Source organism: Urocitellus parryii, chromosome 1 (genome assembly GCF_045843805.1).
Source record: "Urocitellus parryii isolate mUroPar1 chromosome 1, mUroPar1.hap1, whole genome shotgun sequence".
NCBI lineage: Eukaryota > Metazoa > Chordata > Mammalia > Rodentia > Sciuridae > Urocitellus > Urocitellus parryii.
This window is the reverse complement of record NC_135531.1, coordinates 224,973,438-224,991,309: the sequence shown is the minus strand read 5'-3', so window position 1 is coordinate 224,991,309 and position 17,872 is coordinate 224,973,438. Positions and strand designations below refer to the sequence as shown.

General features: G+C 39.1%; 1 protein-coding gene across 3 annotated transcripts in view; it reads right to left on the bottom strand.

The window, feature by feature from the left end:
• The window catches only part of Metap1d (methionyl aminopeptidase type 1D, mitochondrial), an 81,553-nt gene extending 63,974 nt beyond the window's left edge, over positions 1-17,579 (bottom strand). For all 3 annotated transcript variants that reach the window (XM_026389592.2, XM_026389593.1, XM_077798799.1), the window contains exon 1: positions 17,522-17,579. In XM_026389592.2, the coding sequence (XP_026245377.2) occupies positions 17,522-17,561 (40 nt within the window). In that variant the 5' untranslated portion in view covers positions 17,562-17,579. The remainder of the gene's footprint in view (positions 1-17,521) is intronic.
• Positions 17,580-17,872: the final 293 nt, after the last annotated feature.

Here is a 17,872-nt window from a genome sequence, read left to right as displayed (position 1 = left end):
TGGTGATAGAGATGTTCGAGGGTTTTCTTTTTCTTTTTTTAGCCTAGTTAACTGGTAATCCTCCTCTCCCTTCATCTGTGATAAAGCCATCCTACTGCTATTTCGCCGTCTGTCCTGCCTCCTGCTCTCTGGCCCCGAACAGCCTTCTCTGACTGTCGCTTACTCAATTCTCTGAAGCGCCCCTGTGCTCCGCAGTGCCCTGAACAGCTGCTATGCATAGAGCATAAAGTAGGGGGGCACTGGTGGAAGATGACAGAGAGGAGTTGTCTTCTGAACTATCAGTTCTTGGAGGGGCCGGTATTCTGCAGCATCATCTGGTTTGCAGAGAACACAGCCAGGGTGTTCTTTTTACTGCTGACCTATTTTTGCTTGATCTTAGGAAAATCCTAATCTTAATGATTACAGAGACAGGGTGTGCGAAGGCACAAATACAGAATTATCACAGGCTAATTGAAGGAAAAACAATGGTGTGATACACAGACTACATGTGAGAGGTAAAAGAGATAAAAAGTTAATTTCCCTAAAATAATATTTCAGTAATTAATCAATTTTCTTTTGTGGATAAGGCAGAATTTTTCAAAAAATCATAGCCACATTACTAGTAGCCCTTCTTAGCAGGGGAAGACACTTTAGAAATGCCTACTCTTGGGGCTGGGGTTGTGGCTCAGTAGTAGGGCACTTGCCTAGCACGTGTGAGGCACTGGGTTCGAGCCTCAGCACCACATGAAAATAAATAAATAAAAATAAAGATACTGTGTCTATCTACAACTAAAAAGAAAAAAAAGAAATGCCTGCTCTTTCTAAATGATGGGACATGGGTGATAGTCACTGTCTTAATACATTTCTATAACATCTTAATACTGCTACTTTGTGTCATGCCCTGTGCCAAGTAATGCTGTACCAGCCAGCCGCTAAGACCAATCCCAGCCTCCTGGAATTCATACCCTGATCCAGTCCTCTGCCCCACTGTACTATGTGATCAATAGCATATGATAGAAGTGATAAGAAGTCACTTCTGAAGTTCAGTTAGAGAATATTGTGGCTTCTATTGCAGCCACTCTGGTTCTCTCTCTTGGATCACTTGTTCCAAGTTAGAAGTCCTATGAGAGGCATAGAGGGCAAGAAACTAGTCTCCAGTCAACAGCTCAATGCAATGTCATGAGAGCCCTGGGCTACAGGCATCAGTTAAGCCACTCCCAGATTCCTGGTCCGCAGAAACTGACACAATGTTCGTCATTTTGGGGTAATAGTTGCACAGTGATAGATAATTAATACAGCTCTACATACATTATTTCTTTTAATCCTGTTAGTAGCTACTCTCTCATCCCTATTTTACAAATAAAGAAACTAAAGCTTAGAGAGATTAGCTAATGAGTCCACGGTTCCACAACTAGTAATCTGCAGTATCATGATTCAGACCCCAGCAGACTTGAGAACCCACATTCTTAGTCACTGTTTATAGCCTTCTGCCTATTAATTTTTAAATATATGGCTAGGGAGAAAAACCAGGGCCTTATGTATGGTAGGCAAGTCCTTCACCACAGAGCCACACCCCCAGCCTCTCAGATTACTTTTTATAATTAGAAAATATATTTAAAAATAGTTTCACCCCCAGAAAAAGAAATTCCCATTTTTCCTTTGTTCCTGTCTCAGAGGAGCTCCTCCCAATCTTAGGGATCCCCCCTTCTCCTGTTTCTTCCATCTTTTTTAGGTCTGCTCTCTCCTGATCACCAGGGTTTCCAGTGGCCCTGCTTCCTTACCAGTTTTTTTTCCCTTCTCCTGCTTCTAAATATGTCTAGGGCCTCCATTTCAAAAATACAACATATGCCCAAACAAAAATTTATTTATTTATTTATTATATTTATTTTTTAGTTTTCAGCGGACACAACATCTTTGTTTGTATGTGGTGCTGAGGATCGAACCCAGGCCGCACGCATGCCAGGCCAGCACGCTACCACATCCCCAGCCCATAAACAAAAATTTATATGTAAATGTTTGTAGCAGTATTATTTGTAAGAGTGCTTGCTCACTCTCTCTATATATGTATGTATATATATTATGTGTGTATATGTATATACATATCATGTGTGTACATATATATGTACATACATATATATACATACAAATATTACTCAGTATAAATGAATAAATTACTGATTAATACAAATAGGGATGACCCTTAAGAACATTATGCTAAGTGAAAGAGGACAGTAACAAAAGGCCACAGATTGTATGTAAATTCCATTTATATGAAATGTTCAGAAAGGCAAATCCACAGAGACAGAAAGAAGGTTAGTGGTTGCTTAGGACTGGAGGTATCAGGACAATTAAAGAGTGACTATTAATGTAAACAGGTTTCTTTTCGGGGTGATGAAAATGTAAAATTGATTATGGGGATGGCTGCACAACTCTATATACTAAATATACTAAGTATACTCTATATACTGAATATACTAAAAACCACTGACTTATACACTTTAAATAGATTTGAATTATATATCTAAGGATTATATCTCTAGGAAGTTTTCTTTTTTAAAGGAACCAAAACAAATAAAACAAACTCAAACAAACAACAAAACAAAACAAAACCTCCCCGTTTCTTTACAATCAACTCCAAGTGCCTTCTGCTAATTTTCACCTCAGGTCACTGTAGTCTTCTAGTGGCCAAATTCACTACCTTCATTTAATCACCTCAAAACTTCTTTCTGAGAAATCTTTTCCTGACTAATCTCTCCATTTCTAGAAACTCCTTTCTTCCTGCCTCGATGGCTTCTCTGCTTCCTCAGGTCCCCTTTCTAGCAAGCCACATGCCCTGATGATCTCTGCTTTGTCCCACTTCTCTGGCATCCACTCTCCCTTTCTACTGTAGTCACTACACTGGTTCAGGACCTTATCATTTGGTTTCTGCCACTATCTCCTTTTTTTTTTTTTTAAGTATTTACTTTTTAGTTTTCGGTGGACACAATATCTCTATTTTATTTTTACGTGGTGCTGAGAATCGAACCCAGTGCCTCATGCATTCTAGGTGAGGGCGCTACCACTTGAGCCACATCCCCAGCACCCTCTGCCACTAACTTCTAACAATCTGTCATGGCTTTTTTTTCTCAAATGTATTCAGAACACAGCAGGAAAAGATTAAAATGGAGACACCAACATACTTTTTAAAAATCTCAGTGCTCTCCTCTGCCTTTAAGGTAAAACACTAAACTGGCCTTCAGGGTTCTCTATGACTTGATCCTAAATAAGCCTCATCTCCTAGAAATCCCTCACACAAGCTCTCAGCTCCAGCCAAATCCTCCACTTCAGAACCCTCTAAATATGTGACTTTCTGTATCCACATGGTTAGCTTACCATGGCCCTGCTTTATTCCCTTGGAACGTTCTCCTCAGTCCCTCTGCTGACTATCTTACTCATCATTCAAGGCCTAGTTCAATTCTCATTTCTTCTGTGAATTGACCACTCAAGCCTCAAATTCTCTCTCCTTCCTCTTATTCTCAAAGCAACATTATATTGTTCTGCATTGTTATATGTATAAAGCTTATTTCTTCAATTAAACTAAAAACTGTTACAGCAGTTCAAAAGTTACTTGCATTCTCACTATACCTGTTCTTTGGTCTTGCTAGGAGTTCTCACCTTTGGACAATTCATGTTTTCTCCAAACTATCAGATTCTTCTCTTTTTCTTTTCCCAAGTTATTCATTTTAATAATGGGTACAGATACAACAAATAGATGATTCCCTATTCTTATATGAAACTTCTAGCCTAAGCTAGACACTGTGATTCATTAGTTCAATCCTCTTATCAAAGACCTGCCTTTCTTACTCCCTATCCTTCTAGAGCTTCCACCTGGAAAATTCCAGTCAATCCAGCTCTTCTTTTTTTTTTTTTTGAATTTTTAATATTTTATTTTTTAGTTCTTGGCAGACACAACATCTTTGTTGGTATGTGGTGCTGAGGATCGAACCCGGGCCGCACGCATGCCAGACGAGCGCGCTACCGCTTGAGCCACATCCCCAGCCCTCAATCCAGCTCTTCTATCTCAACTATTTTGCATACACAGGGTGATACACATTTGGAGAAAATCAGTGTTAATGAATGGGACCACTACAAATTATACTGTAATTTCAGCTGGGTCTCAATTCTATAGGGTAATTCTACTTATCCTTTATTAGTTTCTAATCCCCTAATTCATCGTTTCATCTATCATCTCTGGGAAAATGTACAGAAAAAAAAATAGAAGTCATTGGGAACAAGGGTCTTCTTTAATTTTTTGTCCCCTCTCCCACCTGCAAAACTATTTGCATGGGGAGAACAGGAGTCTGCCTATCTTCTTCCCTTCTCACACACATGACTCAGTTGCCCACTTAGGTGGCCCCCAAATCCTGTATGTCTAATGCTCAAAGTAGCTACCTCAACATCCCCTCTGGCTGCTTCCTAGCTGTCATTGGGCCTGCCAGCCATGTTCAACCAACAAGATCCCAGGCTACTGAAATTCTCACACCTCTCTCTACCTTTGGACAAGAGGCTGTCTCTTGACATCTTCACTTGACCAAATTCCTCCTTGCATCGAAGGGCTCAGATGGAGCCAGTTGCCACCCACTCTCTGAAGCCGACTCCTCAATCTCTATTGGATGATCCCATTGCACTGTTTGCTTACATCTTAATTTTACTCTGTTGCAATAACAGATACATGGCTGATCTCCCTCAAGCACTGTGGGTTCATGGAAGACAAGAACCATGTATTCCAGGTCCAGGACAATGTTAACAGCACATCCCTCACCTAGATTCCTTTTGTGTTTTTACAACGCTTGGGCCAAATCCTTTCTCTCTTCCCATTAATTTGTGTATTACTGCTTTGTGATGAAAGAATATAGTTTACAATTTTTTTTTTTTTTTTTTTGCTAGGTACTAGGGATTGAAACTAGGGGTGCTTAACTACTAAGCCACATCCCCAGCCCTTTTTTTTTGTATTTTATTTTGAGACAAAGTCTCACTAAATTGCACAGGGCCTTGCTAAACTGCTGAGGCTGGCTTTAATCTCAAGATCCTCCTGCCTCAGCTTCCCGAGCCACTGGGATTACAGGCATGCACCAACATGTCTGGCAGATTACCATTTTTTTCTAGAACGATTAGGCTTCTAGTGAAGTTTTGTCCTATTTCATGTATTTTGTAAAAAAATAAACAAAAAGACAAAAAGAAACTTTAATCCAAAGTATCACATTTAGTATTAAATCAATCTTACTAATTATAACCTTTTTTTTCTTTTTCATTTATTTATTTATTTGTAATATTGGACATTGAACCCAGCAACACTCAACTGGTTCCTTTCTTTTATTTTTCTTTTTGGAACTGTGGACTGAAGCCAAAGTTGCTCTACCACGGAATCATGTCCCTGCCCCCCCCCCCTTTTTTTAAATTTTGAGACAGTCTCCTAAATTGCTGAGGCTGGCCTTGAATTTGCAATCTTCTGGCCTCAACCTCCTGAGTCAATGGGATTAACAGTGTGTACAGGGCTGGGGATGTGGCTCAAGCGGTAGCGCGCTCGCCTGGCATGCGTGTGGCCCGGGTTCGATCCCCAGCACCACATACAAACAAACAAACAAAAAAAAAACAGTGTGTACAACCACACCCAGCTAATTATAACAGTGTGAGCTTCAATAACCTTATTATGTCTACTTGCCAAAATCTTAGAGGTGTGCTAAAGTTTTCCACTATGACTGTGATTTATTCATTATTCCTTTTATTTCTAACAGCTCTTGCTTTATGTATTTCAACACATTATTTGATTCATTATCAACTTTACTGTATCACCATTTAACTAGTCATTTTTCATTCATTCAAAAAATTAGTAAATTAAAGTTTGATGTATCAGGTATTATTCTAGGTGCTTAACATAAATCGGGGAACAAAAGAAATAAAAATTCCTTGTGTAGAACTTTTTTTTTTTAAAGAGAGAGTGAGAGAGGAGAGAGAGAGAGAGAGAGAGAGAGAGAGAGAGAGAGAGAGAATATTTTTAATATTAATTTTTTAGTTCTCCGCGGACACAACATCTTTGTTTGTATGTGGTGCTGAGGATCGAACCCGGGCCGCAGGCATGCCAGGCGAGCGCACTACCGCTTGAGCCACATCCCCAGCCTCCTTGTGTAGAACTTATAATGGTGGAGACTAGCAATAAACAATAAACATGACAAATAAGTAAATCATATTGTGTATTAAAAAGTTTTAAGTGCTATGAGGAGGATTTTATAGAACATCATAATGGAATTTAGCTTTTACTTTGAGGGAAATAGATTTCAAGCAAAAGAATAACCTCACTTATATTTTTAAAAGATCAGTCAGGCTGCTATGTTTAGAACTGAGTTACAGAAGACAATGATAGAAGCTGGGAGATCAGTAATAAGTCACTGCAATAATCCAGGCTACATATAATATTAGTTCAAATCAGGTAGTAAACAATAGAGATGAAAAAAAAAAAGTTTGGTTCTGGGTATATCTTTTTTTAAAATTTTTTTTTAGTTGTAGTTGGACACAATACCTTTATTTTATTTATTTATATATGGTGCTGAGAATTGAACCCAGCACCTCACATGTGCTAGGCAAGCAGTCTACAGCCACAGCCACAGCCCCTATGGATATATCTTAAAGGTATATCCAATAGGACTTTTTAAAGGAACTGAGGGTGATTTAAAGGTTTATGGTCTAAGAAGCTGACAAAACAAAATTAATGTTTAAAAACCATTAGATTGTACAACTTTAATTGGGCGAATTGTATTATATGTGGATTCTATCTTAATAAAGCTATTTTTAAAAGATTACCATCAACTAAAGTAGGGAAGTATGAGTGGAGCAAATTTAGGAAAAGAGTCAGAAATCCAGTTTTGGAGTTCTGGACATGTTGATTCTGAAATACCTATTTATTAAGACATCTGAGTGAAAAGGTAGGCAGTTGGATGTGTGAGTCTGAAATATAGAAGTAAGAACTCAGTTGGGAACATAAATAGATTGATGGATATTATTTAGGGTCATGGGAATAATGAGATCATCAAGGTGGTATTAGGTCTAGATATAGAAAAAGTCAATGAACAACTTCTTAGAAGTTAACCTAATGTCTATTATGTCTAATAAGAACATTGCTATGTTGTTTTTCTCAACGGAGGCTTCTCTGTGGGAAAATTTGGCCCTGGGTTAACTTTCTAGCTCAGTTCCTCTGGAAATCTGGTAAAAAAAAAGGTGACATGTCACCTATAATACAAAGCAGTATCAACTTATGAGAAAAATAACTCCTGACTTTAGCTGGGTACAGTGGCACATACATGTAACCCAGCCAGCCTCAGCAACTTAGCAAGGCCCTGTCTCAAAATAAAAAATAAGAGTTGGGGTTGTGGCTCAGTAGTAGAGCGCTTACCTGGCATATGTAAGGCACTGGGTTTGATCCCCAGTACCAATTAAAGGGAAATAGAAGTATGTGTCCACCTACAACTAAAAAATATACATATATTAAAAAATAAGCTGGGTGCAGTGGTGCACACCTATAATCCCAGTAGTTTGGGAGGCTGAGACAGGAGGATCACGAGTTCAGTGCCAGCCTTAGAAAAAGCAAGATGCTAAGCAACTCAGTGAGACCCTGTCTCTAAATAAAATACAAAATAGGGCTGGGAATGTGGCTTAGTGGCTGAGTGCTCCTGAGTTCAATCCCTGGTACACCCCCCAAAAAAATTTAGAAATAAATAAATAAAAGGGCTAGGGATGTAGCTTAGTGGTTAAGCACCCCTGGGTTCAATCCCTGGTACCAAAAAGGGAGGAAAAAAAAGACTCCTGACTTTTCATTTAGTCTATGTATAAATGATTAATACCTATTAAGAAGCCATATTTCATCTTAAGTGGTAACCCCAAGTTTGGGGCCTATTAGGTATTCCCTAAAAGTGCTTCTGTAGGTTTCCCACTGGAAAAAAAAAATAGTTGCAGCTGGCTATAGATAAACATATTGTTCCAGTCACTGCTGCTGCATAAAAAAATCCCAAAATTTATCAGCATTAAAAAAAAAAACTTTTTTAATATGCTTGTGAACTACAAGGGTCAGGGATTCATAAATCAATATCTGAGGCTGTCTGATGTCCCAGGCTTTCTACTAAGAAGACTTGAAGTCTAGAGGTGACTCAATGGCTAGGAGCTGGAACCCTCTTCATTCACATGTCTGGTGCCTGGAAAGGGACGACTCAAGCTAGGACTCCTGACTGATGCCACTCCAGATGGAGTGGTTTTCTCACAGCATGGCAGCTGCAGGATAGCTGGGTTTCTCACAAAGTAGTTCATGCTCTGAGCATGAGGGTTCCAGTGAACAGGGCAGAGGTTATATCCCCTTTTATCAGAGCTTCCCAAATGACAAAGCATCACTTCCCTCATACTCTATTAGTGAAAGCTGTCCCAAGGCAATCTGTTTCAGGACAGGGACATAGACCTTATCACTTAATGGAAGGAATATCAAAGAGTTTTGGTTTGCTAAGGGAAATGTATTTTTCCCCTCAAAATACATTTTATTTTGAGAAATTAATGAAAGGTATACATATTTTTCTTCAGAAATACACAAAATTTGCATATATTGGGGGAGTTTACTTCCCGTTGCATTCAGGAAACAGCGTAAGAGTATCAAGATTCTTCCATACTTATCCCACCAATAAGTGCTCTATGTCCCAGCCCAAGAGCACCATAAGAGGCACATCTGGCTGGGCTCAGACACTTGGAAGGGGGACACAGAAGGATCACAAATTCAAAGCTAGCCTCAGCAATTGAGTCCTTGTCTCAAAATTTAAAAAGGGATGGGGATGTAGCTCAGTGGTAAAGCACCTCTGGGTTCAAACATCAGTACAAAGAAGGAAAAAAAAAGGTACTTTTGCTAAAAGGAAAAAGGGACATTTTTTTGTTTCTTTCTGCAACCCTCCTGCCTTAGCCTCCCAAGTTTACAGGCAAGTGTAAATGAACATTTTTTGTGCATAGGTTCTCACTTAAAATTTTTAAAAATTAGACTGGGTGTGGTGGGGCACACCTGTAATCCCAGCGCCTTGGGAGGCTGAGTCAGGAGGATTGAAAGTTCAAAGCCAGTCTCAGCAAGTTAGCAAGGCCTTAAGCAACTTAATGAGACCCTGTCTCAAAATTAAAAATAAAGAGCTGGGCGTGGTGGCACACACCTGTAATCCCAGCCACTTGGGAGGCTGAGGCAGGGGGATCACAAGTTCAAAGCCAGCCCCAGAAACGGAGAGGCACCGAGCAGTTAGTTGAGTGAGACCCTGTCTCTAAACAAAATATAAAATAGGACTGGGGATGTGGCTCAGTGGTCAAGTGCCCCTGAGTTCAAAGCCCAGTCTCCCCAACCCCTGCCAAAAAAAAATATTCTATTTTTTAAAGCAGTTTTAGATAAATCGGAGTAGAAACTTAAGTTATTTTTTATTCATAAGATAAACAGTTGTAGAAACAGGATGCAAACTATATTTACCCAATTGTCCTTTCATGGTGTATACGATCACCCTATGGATACTGAGCACAGATATATTTATTCTAAGCACAAGATCTGACATTTCACTATATGCAGAAATGAGCATCCTCTTATGATGTGAATGCCTAATACTCTGAGACCCAACTTGTAACAAACTTTGGAGGATATTCAATCCTCTTATCCTATAATCTTCCACTATTATAATATTAAATTATAGTAACATTTCCTTAAGTTCCACTTTTGGTTTTTTGTACCAGGGATTAAACCAGGGCACGTACCACTGAACCATATCTCCAGCCCTTTTTATTTATTTATTTATTTTTTGGTACTGGGGACTGAACTCAGGGATACTCAACCACTGAGCCACATCCCCAGCCCTATTTTGTATTTTATTTAGAGTCAGGGTCTCACTGAGTTGTGCTTCTCCATTGCTGAGGATGGCTTTGAACTTGAGATCCCCCTGCCTCAGCCTCCCAATTACACCTGTAATCCCAGCTCTTTATTTTTAATTTTGAGACAGGGTCTCACTAAGTTGCTTAAAGCCTTGCTAAATTGCTGGTGTTGGCTTTGAAATTGTAATTCTCCTGTCTCAGCCTCCTAAACTGATGGAATTACAGGCATCCACCCCATGCCCAACTTAAATTCCATTTTTTGAAAACACTACTCCTGTCAATAGCTTTTGCTCTTCTATTCTGAATCTGGAAATTCTGCCTCAGGATTTCATTTTAACACTCCATGATACTTTCATACACTTTCTGAAAATTAAAGAAGTTGATGCCCAATAAAAATTAATCCACATGATAATTCTAAAAAATAATTCATTGGTCACGTTTTGAGGATAAACTTGTTATTTTTTAAATTGGTTAAGTAAAAAGACCAAAACAAGTATTTAACATTCCTTGCCAGGAAGGATCTATTAGGATAAACAAATACTGGATCAGAAGGATTCTCTTTGTAGATACTTCCTGATGAATGAAACAAGAATAACTAAATTAGAATATTATCATTTTACAAACTTCTAACAAGTCAAGAGAGTTAGATAATGATCACCAATGGCCACTAATGTCACAAAACAAAACACACACACACAAACCCAATAACTATCTATGAAGTACTGTTATTTAAAAAGAAAAAGTCTCACCTGAATCAAGTCAGGCGTGAATCTAACTTTCAGTTTACAGAGGAACATCTTAAACTACCCCAGTGGAATATCATACAATCAGAAAAAAACAAGGAAATGAAAAGCTCCATACTGCAAACCGACTAAACAGTTACTTCAAGAAATAAGTTTCACCCAGTCAGGGTGGCACACACCTGTAATCTCAGCTACTGGGGAGGCTGAAGCAGGAGGATCATCAGTTCAAGACCAGCATGGGCAATATAGCAAGATCCTGCCTCAAAATATATATATATGTAGTTAAAGGAAAAGATGGATGGATATAATAAGTGAACATGTGGGAAATCTCTCAACAAGAGAAATGGAAATTTTTTCTTTAAAAGAGGCAAATGGAAATTCTAGAAATGATAAATATTATATACATAGGTTGAAAATGTTCATCCTCTTAGCTCTTCATCTTTTATCGATACATGACAAAAATTTACAGATGAAGTGATATGCTATCTGAGATATACTTCAAAAGGATCCAGCTTTGCCAGGCATGGTGGTACATGCCCATAATCCCAGCTACTTGGGAGGCTGTGGCATATGGATTTTGAATTGTAGGACAGCCTGGCCAATATAGTGAGACTCTATCTCAAAAAATAAAATTAAAATAATAATAAAATAAAGCAAAGAATAATCCAGCCAAGTGTTTGGGGGCATAAATGAAACAAGTATGAAAGTAGTTTGATGATTTTTTTTAGAGACAAGAGAATTTTTTAATATTTATTTTTTAGTTTTCAGTGGACACAACATCTTTATTTTATTTTATTTTATTTTTTTATGTGGTGCTGAACCCAGCATCCCGCGCATGCCAGGCGAGCATGCTACCGTTTGAGCTACATGCCCAGCCTGAGGTTGATGATTTTTTAAAATATTTTTTTAGTTGTCAGTAGACCTTTATTTATTTATTTATTTATTTTTATGTGATGCTGAGGATAGAACCCAGTGCCTCATATGTGCTAGGCAAGCGCTCTACCACTGAGCCATAACCCCAGCCCTCGGTTGATGAATTTTGTAACTCGATGAGGTACATATGGTCAGTCATTGCATTGTGTATGTTTGAAATACTCCATATTCAAAGGCTAAGAAAAGAAATTCCAATTTTTACAAGAACGAGCTGTTTTAACTATAAAACAAGATGTTCAAAATGAAGCTCTGCATACATATAAAACTTCTTCCATCTTTGCCCAAATTCCCTAAGATATACAACAATCACTCTGAATTTTCATAAATTTCCACTGCTTGGGAAAGTGGGCATTTCATAAAAACTTGTGAATATTTTATTTCATAAAAACTGGGACTAATGGCCAGGTGTGGTGGTGCATGCCTGTAATCCCAGCGGCTCAGGAGGCTAAAACAGGAGGATCTCAAGTTCAAAGCCAGCCTCAGCAATGGCGAGGCTCTAGGCAACTCAGTGAGACCTTGTCTCTAAATAAAATACAAAATAGGGCTGGGGATATAGCTCAGTGGTCGAGTGCCCTCCCTAAAAAAAAACTGGGATTCATGTATGCCATTCTCCTCTTCCTCTCTGTGCACATATTATACACATTAGACACATATACACATACACCATAATATTTGCATCTGATTTTACAAAATAGCATTATATTAAGTTGTTCTAATTATTTCAAATAATATATTTGTGGACATCATCCATATCAACTAACAGAGGTCAACATCATCCTTTTTTTAAACAACAGCATAACATCCATCATTGAAAATCTACATAAATCTCACAATTTCAATGGGAGACAGGAGCTATTTGTGCTATATAGAAAGCTGTTTCAAGCAGATGAAAAAAAGCATACAAGTATATATGACTTTAGGGTCATATACTGTAGTTGGAATATATTTGCTAAAATATAAAGCAAAACTCCATTTTCATTCTCTGGTTATCATTAGGAATATAGTTATATGTAGTTCCTGTGATGGGAAGCTCCTTATTAACATTAGCATTTTTCAAAGCACCCATGAACTGCATCCTAATTTTTTGGGAGTGGGGGGGATACTGAGGATTGAACCTGGGTGCACTACCACCAAACTATTTTCCCAGTCCTTTTTTTTTTTTTTTTTTTTTTAAGTTTTGAGACAGGGTCTTACTAAGTTGCTGAGGCTGGCCTTGTGGCTCAGTGGTAGAGCACTTGCCTAGCATGAGTGAAGCACTGGGTTCAATCCCTGACACCACATAAAAATAAACAAATAAAATAAAGGGATTGTTACAACTAAAAATATTTTTAAAAATAAAAATAAAAATGGCTAAGCATATAGTTCAGTGGTAAAGTGCCCCTGGTCAATCTCCAGTTTGAAAAGCCAAAACCAAAACAATAAACTGAGCATACATTTTCTTACAGAAAAAACAAGGACCTCATGCCACTTGACAGAAGTTTACAGTACTTAATTCATCATGCACTAAATCCTGTCCCTTACCTGAACACTAATTTTCTGAAAAACCACTTGGGTAAGTAATTGTCAGTGGGGGAATCAACGGTCTTAGGGTCCTAAGTGAACAAAAAGCACTTAAAATATTTTTATACTTGTTTTTTAAAATTTTTTTTAAGTTGTAGATGGACAATTCCTTTATTTTATTTATTTACTTTTATATGTTGCTGAGATTTGAACCCAGTGCTCACATGTGCTAGGCAAGTACTCTACCACTGAGCTACAACCCCAGCCCTTATATTTGTTAAAAGAAAAAAAGTAAATAAAATAATAGTATTATATGTATTTTAAATCATGAGTATATTTGAATTTGTCATTCGCCATTCTTTAACAGGGGGAATCTGAAAGATGTTCTATTCCTATGTTATTACATAGACATTTTGCTTTGTTACAGAGAATATGCATAGTAAAAGATACATAGTAAAAGAATGTTGGTTCCATTCCCACATTCAATATTATTTTTTATTTTGACACGATCAACTTAAGTTGTCAAGACTGGCCTCAGATTTGCAATCCTCCTGCCTCATCCTACTGAGTAACTGGAATTAGGCATGTACCACTGTACCTAGAAAGAAAACTACTTTTTTGTAATGAGAATGCTATCTTCCCACTGTATAAAATTTATACATATCAAATATAAATAAGTACAACCCCATCATCTAGAAATGGCAGCTCTTGATATTTGGGTGAATATCACTCCAGATTTCTAACTCTATCTCTCTTTCTCTCTCATATATGCAATACTGGGGATTGAACTCAGGCCATTGGCATGCTAGGCAAATGCTCTACCGGTGAGCTATACCCCCAGCACCTCCAGATTCATGCATATATATACACATAAAGAAACATTAAATGTAACTGGTGTTTTGTCTTTTTAATACTAGGAATTGAACCCAGCAGCACTTTAACCACTGAGCCATATCCCCAACCCTTTTTATATTTTTTATTTAGAGACAGGGTTTTGCTAAGTTGCTGAGGCTGCTTTGAACTTACAATCTTCTGGCCTCAGCTTCCCTAGTTGCTGCAAGTACAGGCACGTGCCACCACACCTGGCATTGATATGTAATTTTACATTAGTGAAATATACTGTTCTATACCTTACCTTTTATTTTCAATATGTGTCAATAAATATACAGTACATCTATCTACCTTATCTTTTAAATGGATGCTGAGCACTCTATTGCATGGATGAACTATAATTCCTATAGTCATTTTCTTCCCAATGGACATTTCAGATTCTGTCCAATATTTCCCAATTATTATCATTATAAAGTTACAGTTTTGGCTGGGGTTATAGCTCAGTTGGTAAAGTGCTTGCCTTGCATGCACAAGGCCCAGGGATTGAGTCCCAGCACACACACACACAAAAGTTACAGTTTTGTTCATACACTGCACATTCATCCTATTGTTTTATTAGGATAAATTACTAGGTGTAGAGTATTAAAAGGTATGCCTAATTTGCACCACAATATACTGTGCCATGTAGCCCTCCCTTTGGAAAGGCCAACCTATTCCATACACCTACCAAATTGGGCCTTTCTGCTGGTCAGGCCAAGTCTTTTCCCTCTCCCCTCAATGGCTTCAGCAACCTCTACGTGGACTGTGGAAGGACAGCAGGATAAAGAAGGAAAAATCCTTGCTTACAAGAAGCTTGCATTCCAGCAGGGGAGATAACAGGATAAAGCTGACAGATGAGCCAATGAAAGTCAGAAAATCAGAGACTGAAGGCAATCCAGAGAGAATGAGTCATACAAGAGTGTGAAGAAAAAATATGTCCTACTGGGTGTGGTGACACACACCTGTAATCCAAGAGGCTCTGGGATGGGGCTGAGGCAGGAGGACCCGCATTCAAAGCCAGCCTCAGCAAAAGCCGGGTGCTAAGCAACTCACTGAGACCCTGTCTCTAAATAAAATATAAAACAGGGCTGGGGATGTGGCTCAGTGGTTAAGTGCCCCTAAGTTCAATCCGCAGTTCCAAAAATAATAAAATAGAAAAAATATGTTCCCTTACTTGCTTTCCCCAATTCCTTCCCAAACTCACTGAGCAAAGGATCTTGTGCAGTAGCTTCAGGAAGTAGAACAAGATTCTAGTAAAATGGGGGTTGAGAATGAGAGACTAAATTGGGAGACAGTTCTTAGGTTCCCAGGATAGGAATTCTGTGTTTTCCTCCCAGTGCTAATACCTAGGAATATTTCAGTCCTAGGCTACAAGGCTCTTATTCCCTCTTGCTTGGTTCCAAGAGACTGATCTAGATATATAAAGATACATGGTTAAAGGTGAAATGTTTTCTCTGATATGTGGAAGCTAGTCTAAGGGAAGAGAGAGAGAGAGGGAGAGGAAACAGTGGTAGCAGGTATAGAGGGAAGAATTCCATCAAAATAAAAGAAGGATCAGGAGAGTAGAAGAAAGGGATTAAGGAGAGCAAGGAAGGATGGGATAAGGGAAAAACAGTGGAATGAATTGACCTAACTTTCCAATGTACATAGATGAAGATACTATAGTGAATTCCACTACTATGTATATCCACTACTATTAAAAACTGTAAATAAATAGGAAGATCAATAGAGTAGAGGAAAGGAAATGGGGGAGGGAGGAGAGGGAAGGTAAGAGTAAGTACTGGGGATTGAATTGAAGCAACTTTTATTTCATGTACTTATTATGTCAAAATGAATCCTAATGTTATGTGTAACTATTATGAACCAATAAAAAAAAAGATTTGTGGTAGATTAATTTGAATCATTGTAGATGGATAAGGAGGGGGAAGAGATGGGGAGAAGAATTTTTTATGAATTTACCCCTCATTTTCTACTCTGGGGGTTGCAGTTAAACCCGTCTGCAATTTAAAACAGGCTATAAATTAGTTTAGAGGGGAGCCCTTTCCCCATCACTAAAATCTCTTTCTGGCACATTTTCCCTTCCTTTTCTAATCAAGATCCCTGTCATGGCAGTTGCAGCACCATAGGATAGTTGGGCCTGGTTATAGGAACCAATAACTTGGTCTGGCTTTCTATTAGTAGCTTCCCCAAGATTGTTTAAACCTTCATTTGTCAAAATCTTAGGTGGAAAGGAAGGAAGGAAAAGCGTCATGTTATTTTTGCAATCCGCAAAGAGATTAAATATATAATACTAAATACATGTAAATGAATATATGTGTGTACACCCATATATATGGTTGGGGGTGGGGGTTGGGAGACTCTTCTACCTTGAGTATCTCCTTAGATCCTCTTCACCATTACCTGCAGCACACAAACACAAAGTCTAATTGCCATTATTTCTTGCCAAAAAAAAGTAACTTAATTAGTAGAGTTTGGACTGGAGCCTAGATCTTAAGAGATGTAAACTCGCTCTCTTTTCACACAGCTGCACTTACGTTGACCTCCATTCTTCCAAGCAACCAGTACATTACCTTCCTCCATTACCTTACACATCTCTCACCAAATCTTCTGTAGCTCCTTACTCATCTCCACTGACACTGAAATACTGAGGTCTATCCGCTTATCAATCTTACTGTTCCTCTTTACTTCTTACATTTTTACTTGTCTGTCTCACCTGAACTTTATATACTGTTTTCTATGAAAAAAAAAATCGTGCGATGCAATACAGAGGAATACGCCTTTAAAATAAAATTTTCATGTTCAAATTTACCATCTAGGTGACCATAGTTATATTAACCTTTGTAGCTTCACTTTTCCCATCTGCAAAGATGGAATAATGCCTAACTCTTTGGGTTTTAAAAGGTTGCTAGTATATGTAATGTGCTTAAACACAATACCAATACAGTATACTTTAAAAGCTCTTAAATGGTAGGTAATACTATGAAAATAATATTTACCTCAACAGACTATTCCTACGTGCTTGACACTAAAGGAGCCCCTCAAAATGTTAGTTCTCCTGTTTCCTTGTCCTTGAAACAATTTCCGAGTTCTTTCCAACAAAGATTCAGAACCAAGATCAAACCCAACGGATTTCCTTTATTCCTACTCCTAACTAAGATCCCAACACTCATTCAGGATAACAACCACATCATTTGTTCTCAAATCATCGGAAAAGAATAATCACATTTCGCATGTTCCTCAAAAGAAACGTCAACGAATAGCTCCCGTGAAAGCAAGAGTATCCAGGTGCATTTCAGAGTTATTCTGGCTCCGCACCAGAATAAATGTTTACAACACTAAGGATACACCGAAGCGGGGGAGGAAAACTTGAGACAATGGTCTGTAACAATCTCAAGAGGAACCACGCAAGAAGTTCAGGCGAGTGGTGGAGTGAACGAAAGAGTTCCTACACAGTGTGGGTATGTCATCGAATGAGCCTGCGTGTGTCCAATGCGCCAAGAAGTCTGAGCGCGGGCGGGTTTCTCTTTGAACCGCGGTGCGCAGTGAGTGAGCGACCGTGCGAACCCTTGCGGGGTTGTCCTCAGAGCGCTTACCTAGGCCGACTAGCAGGTGGACGCCGCTGGGCGCCGCCATGTTGGCACTGGTCACGTGGCCGAGCACTCTTCTCAGCCCCGCCCACTGGCGCGGTCCAGTCGCAGCCCTGCCCAAGACCCGAGGCGCGGGAGCCGCCCGGGGCGAGTGCGCGTGCGCGCGGGGTTTTAACTGCGGGAACTGTGGCAGCGGAGCGTCTCCTGCACCCCGGCGGGCAGCTGAACCCCCCTGCCGGCGGAGCCCGCTCCGGCCGCAAGAGGCAGATTCCAGCCGCATCTCGCGCGCTGGCTCTGAGCACCCGCTCCCAGGTAGGATGGAAGAAACCTGTCAGGTAAGCGTGGCATCCAGTATTT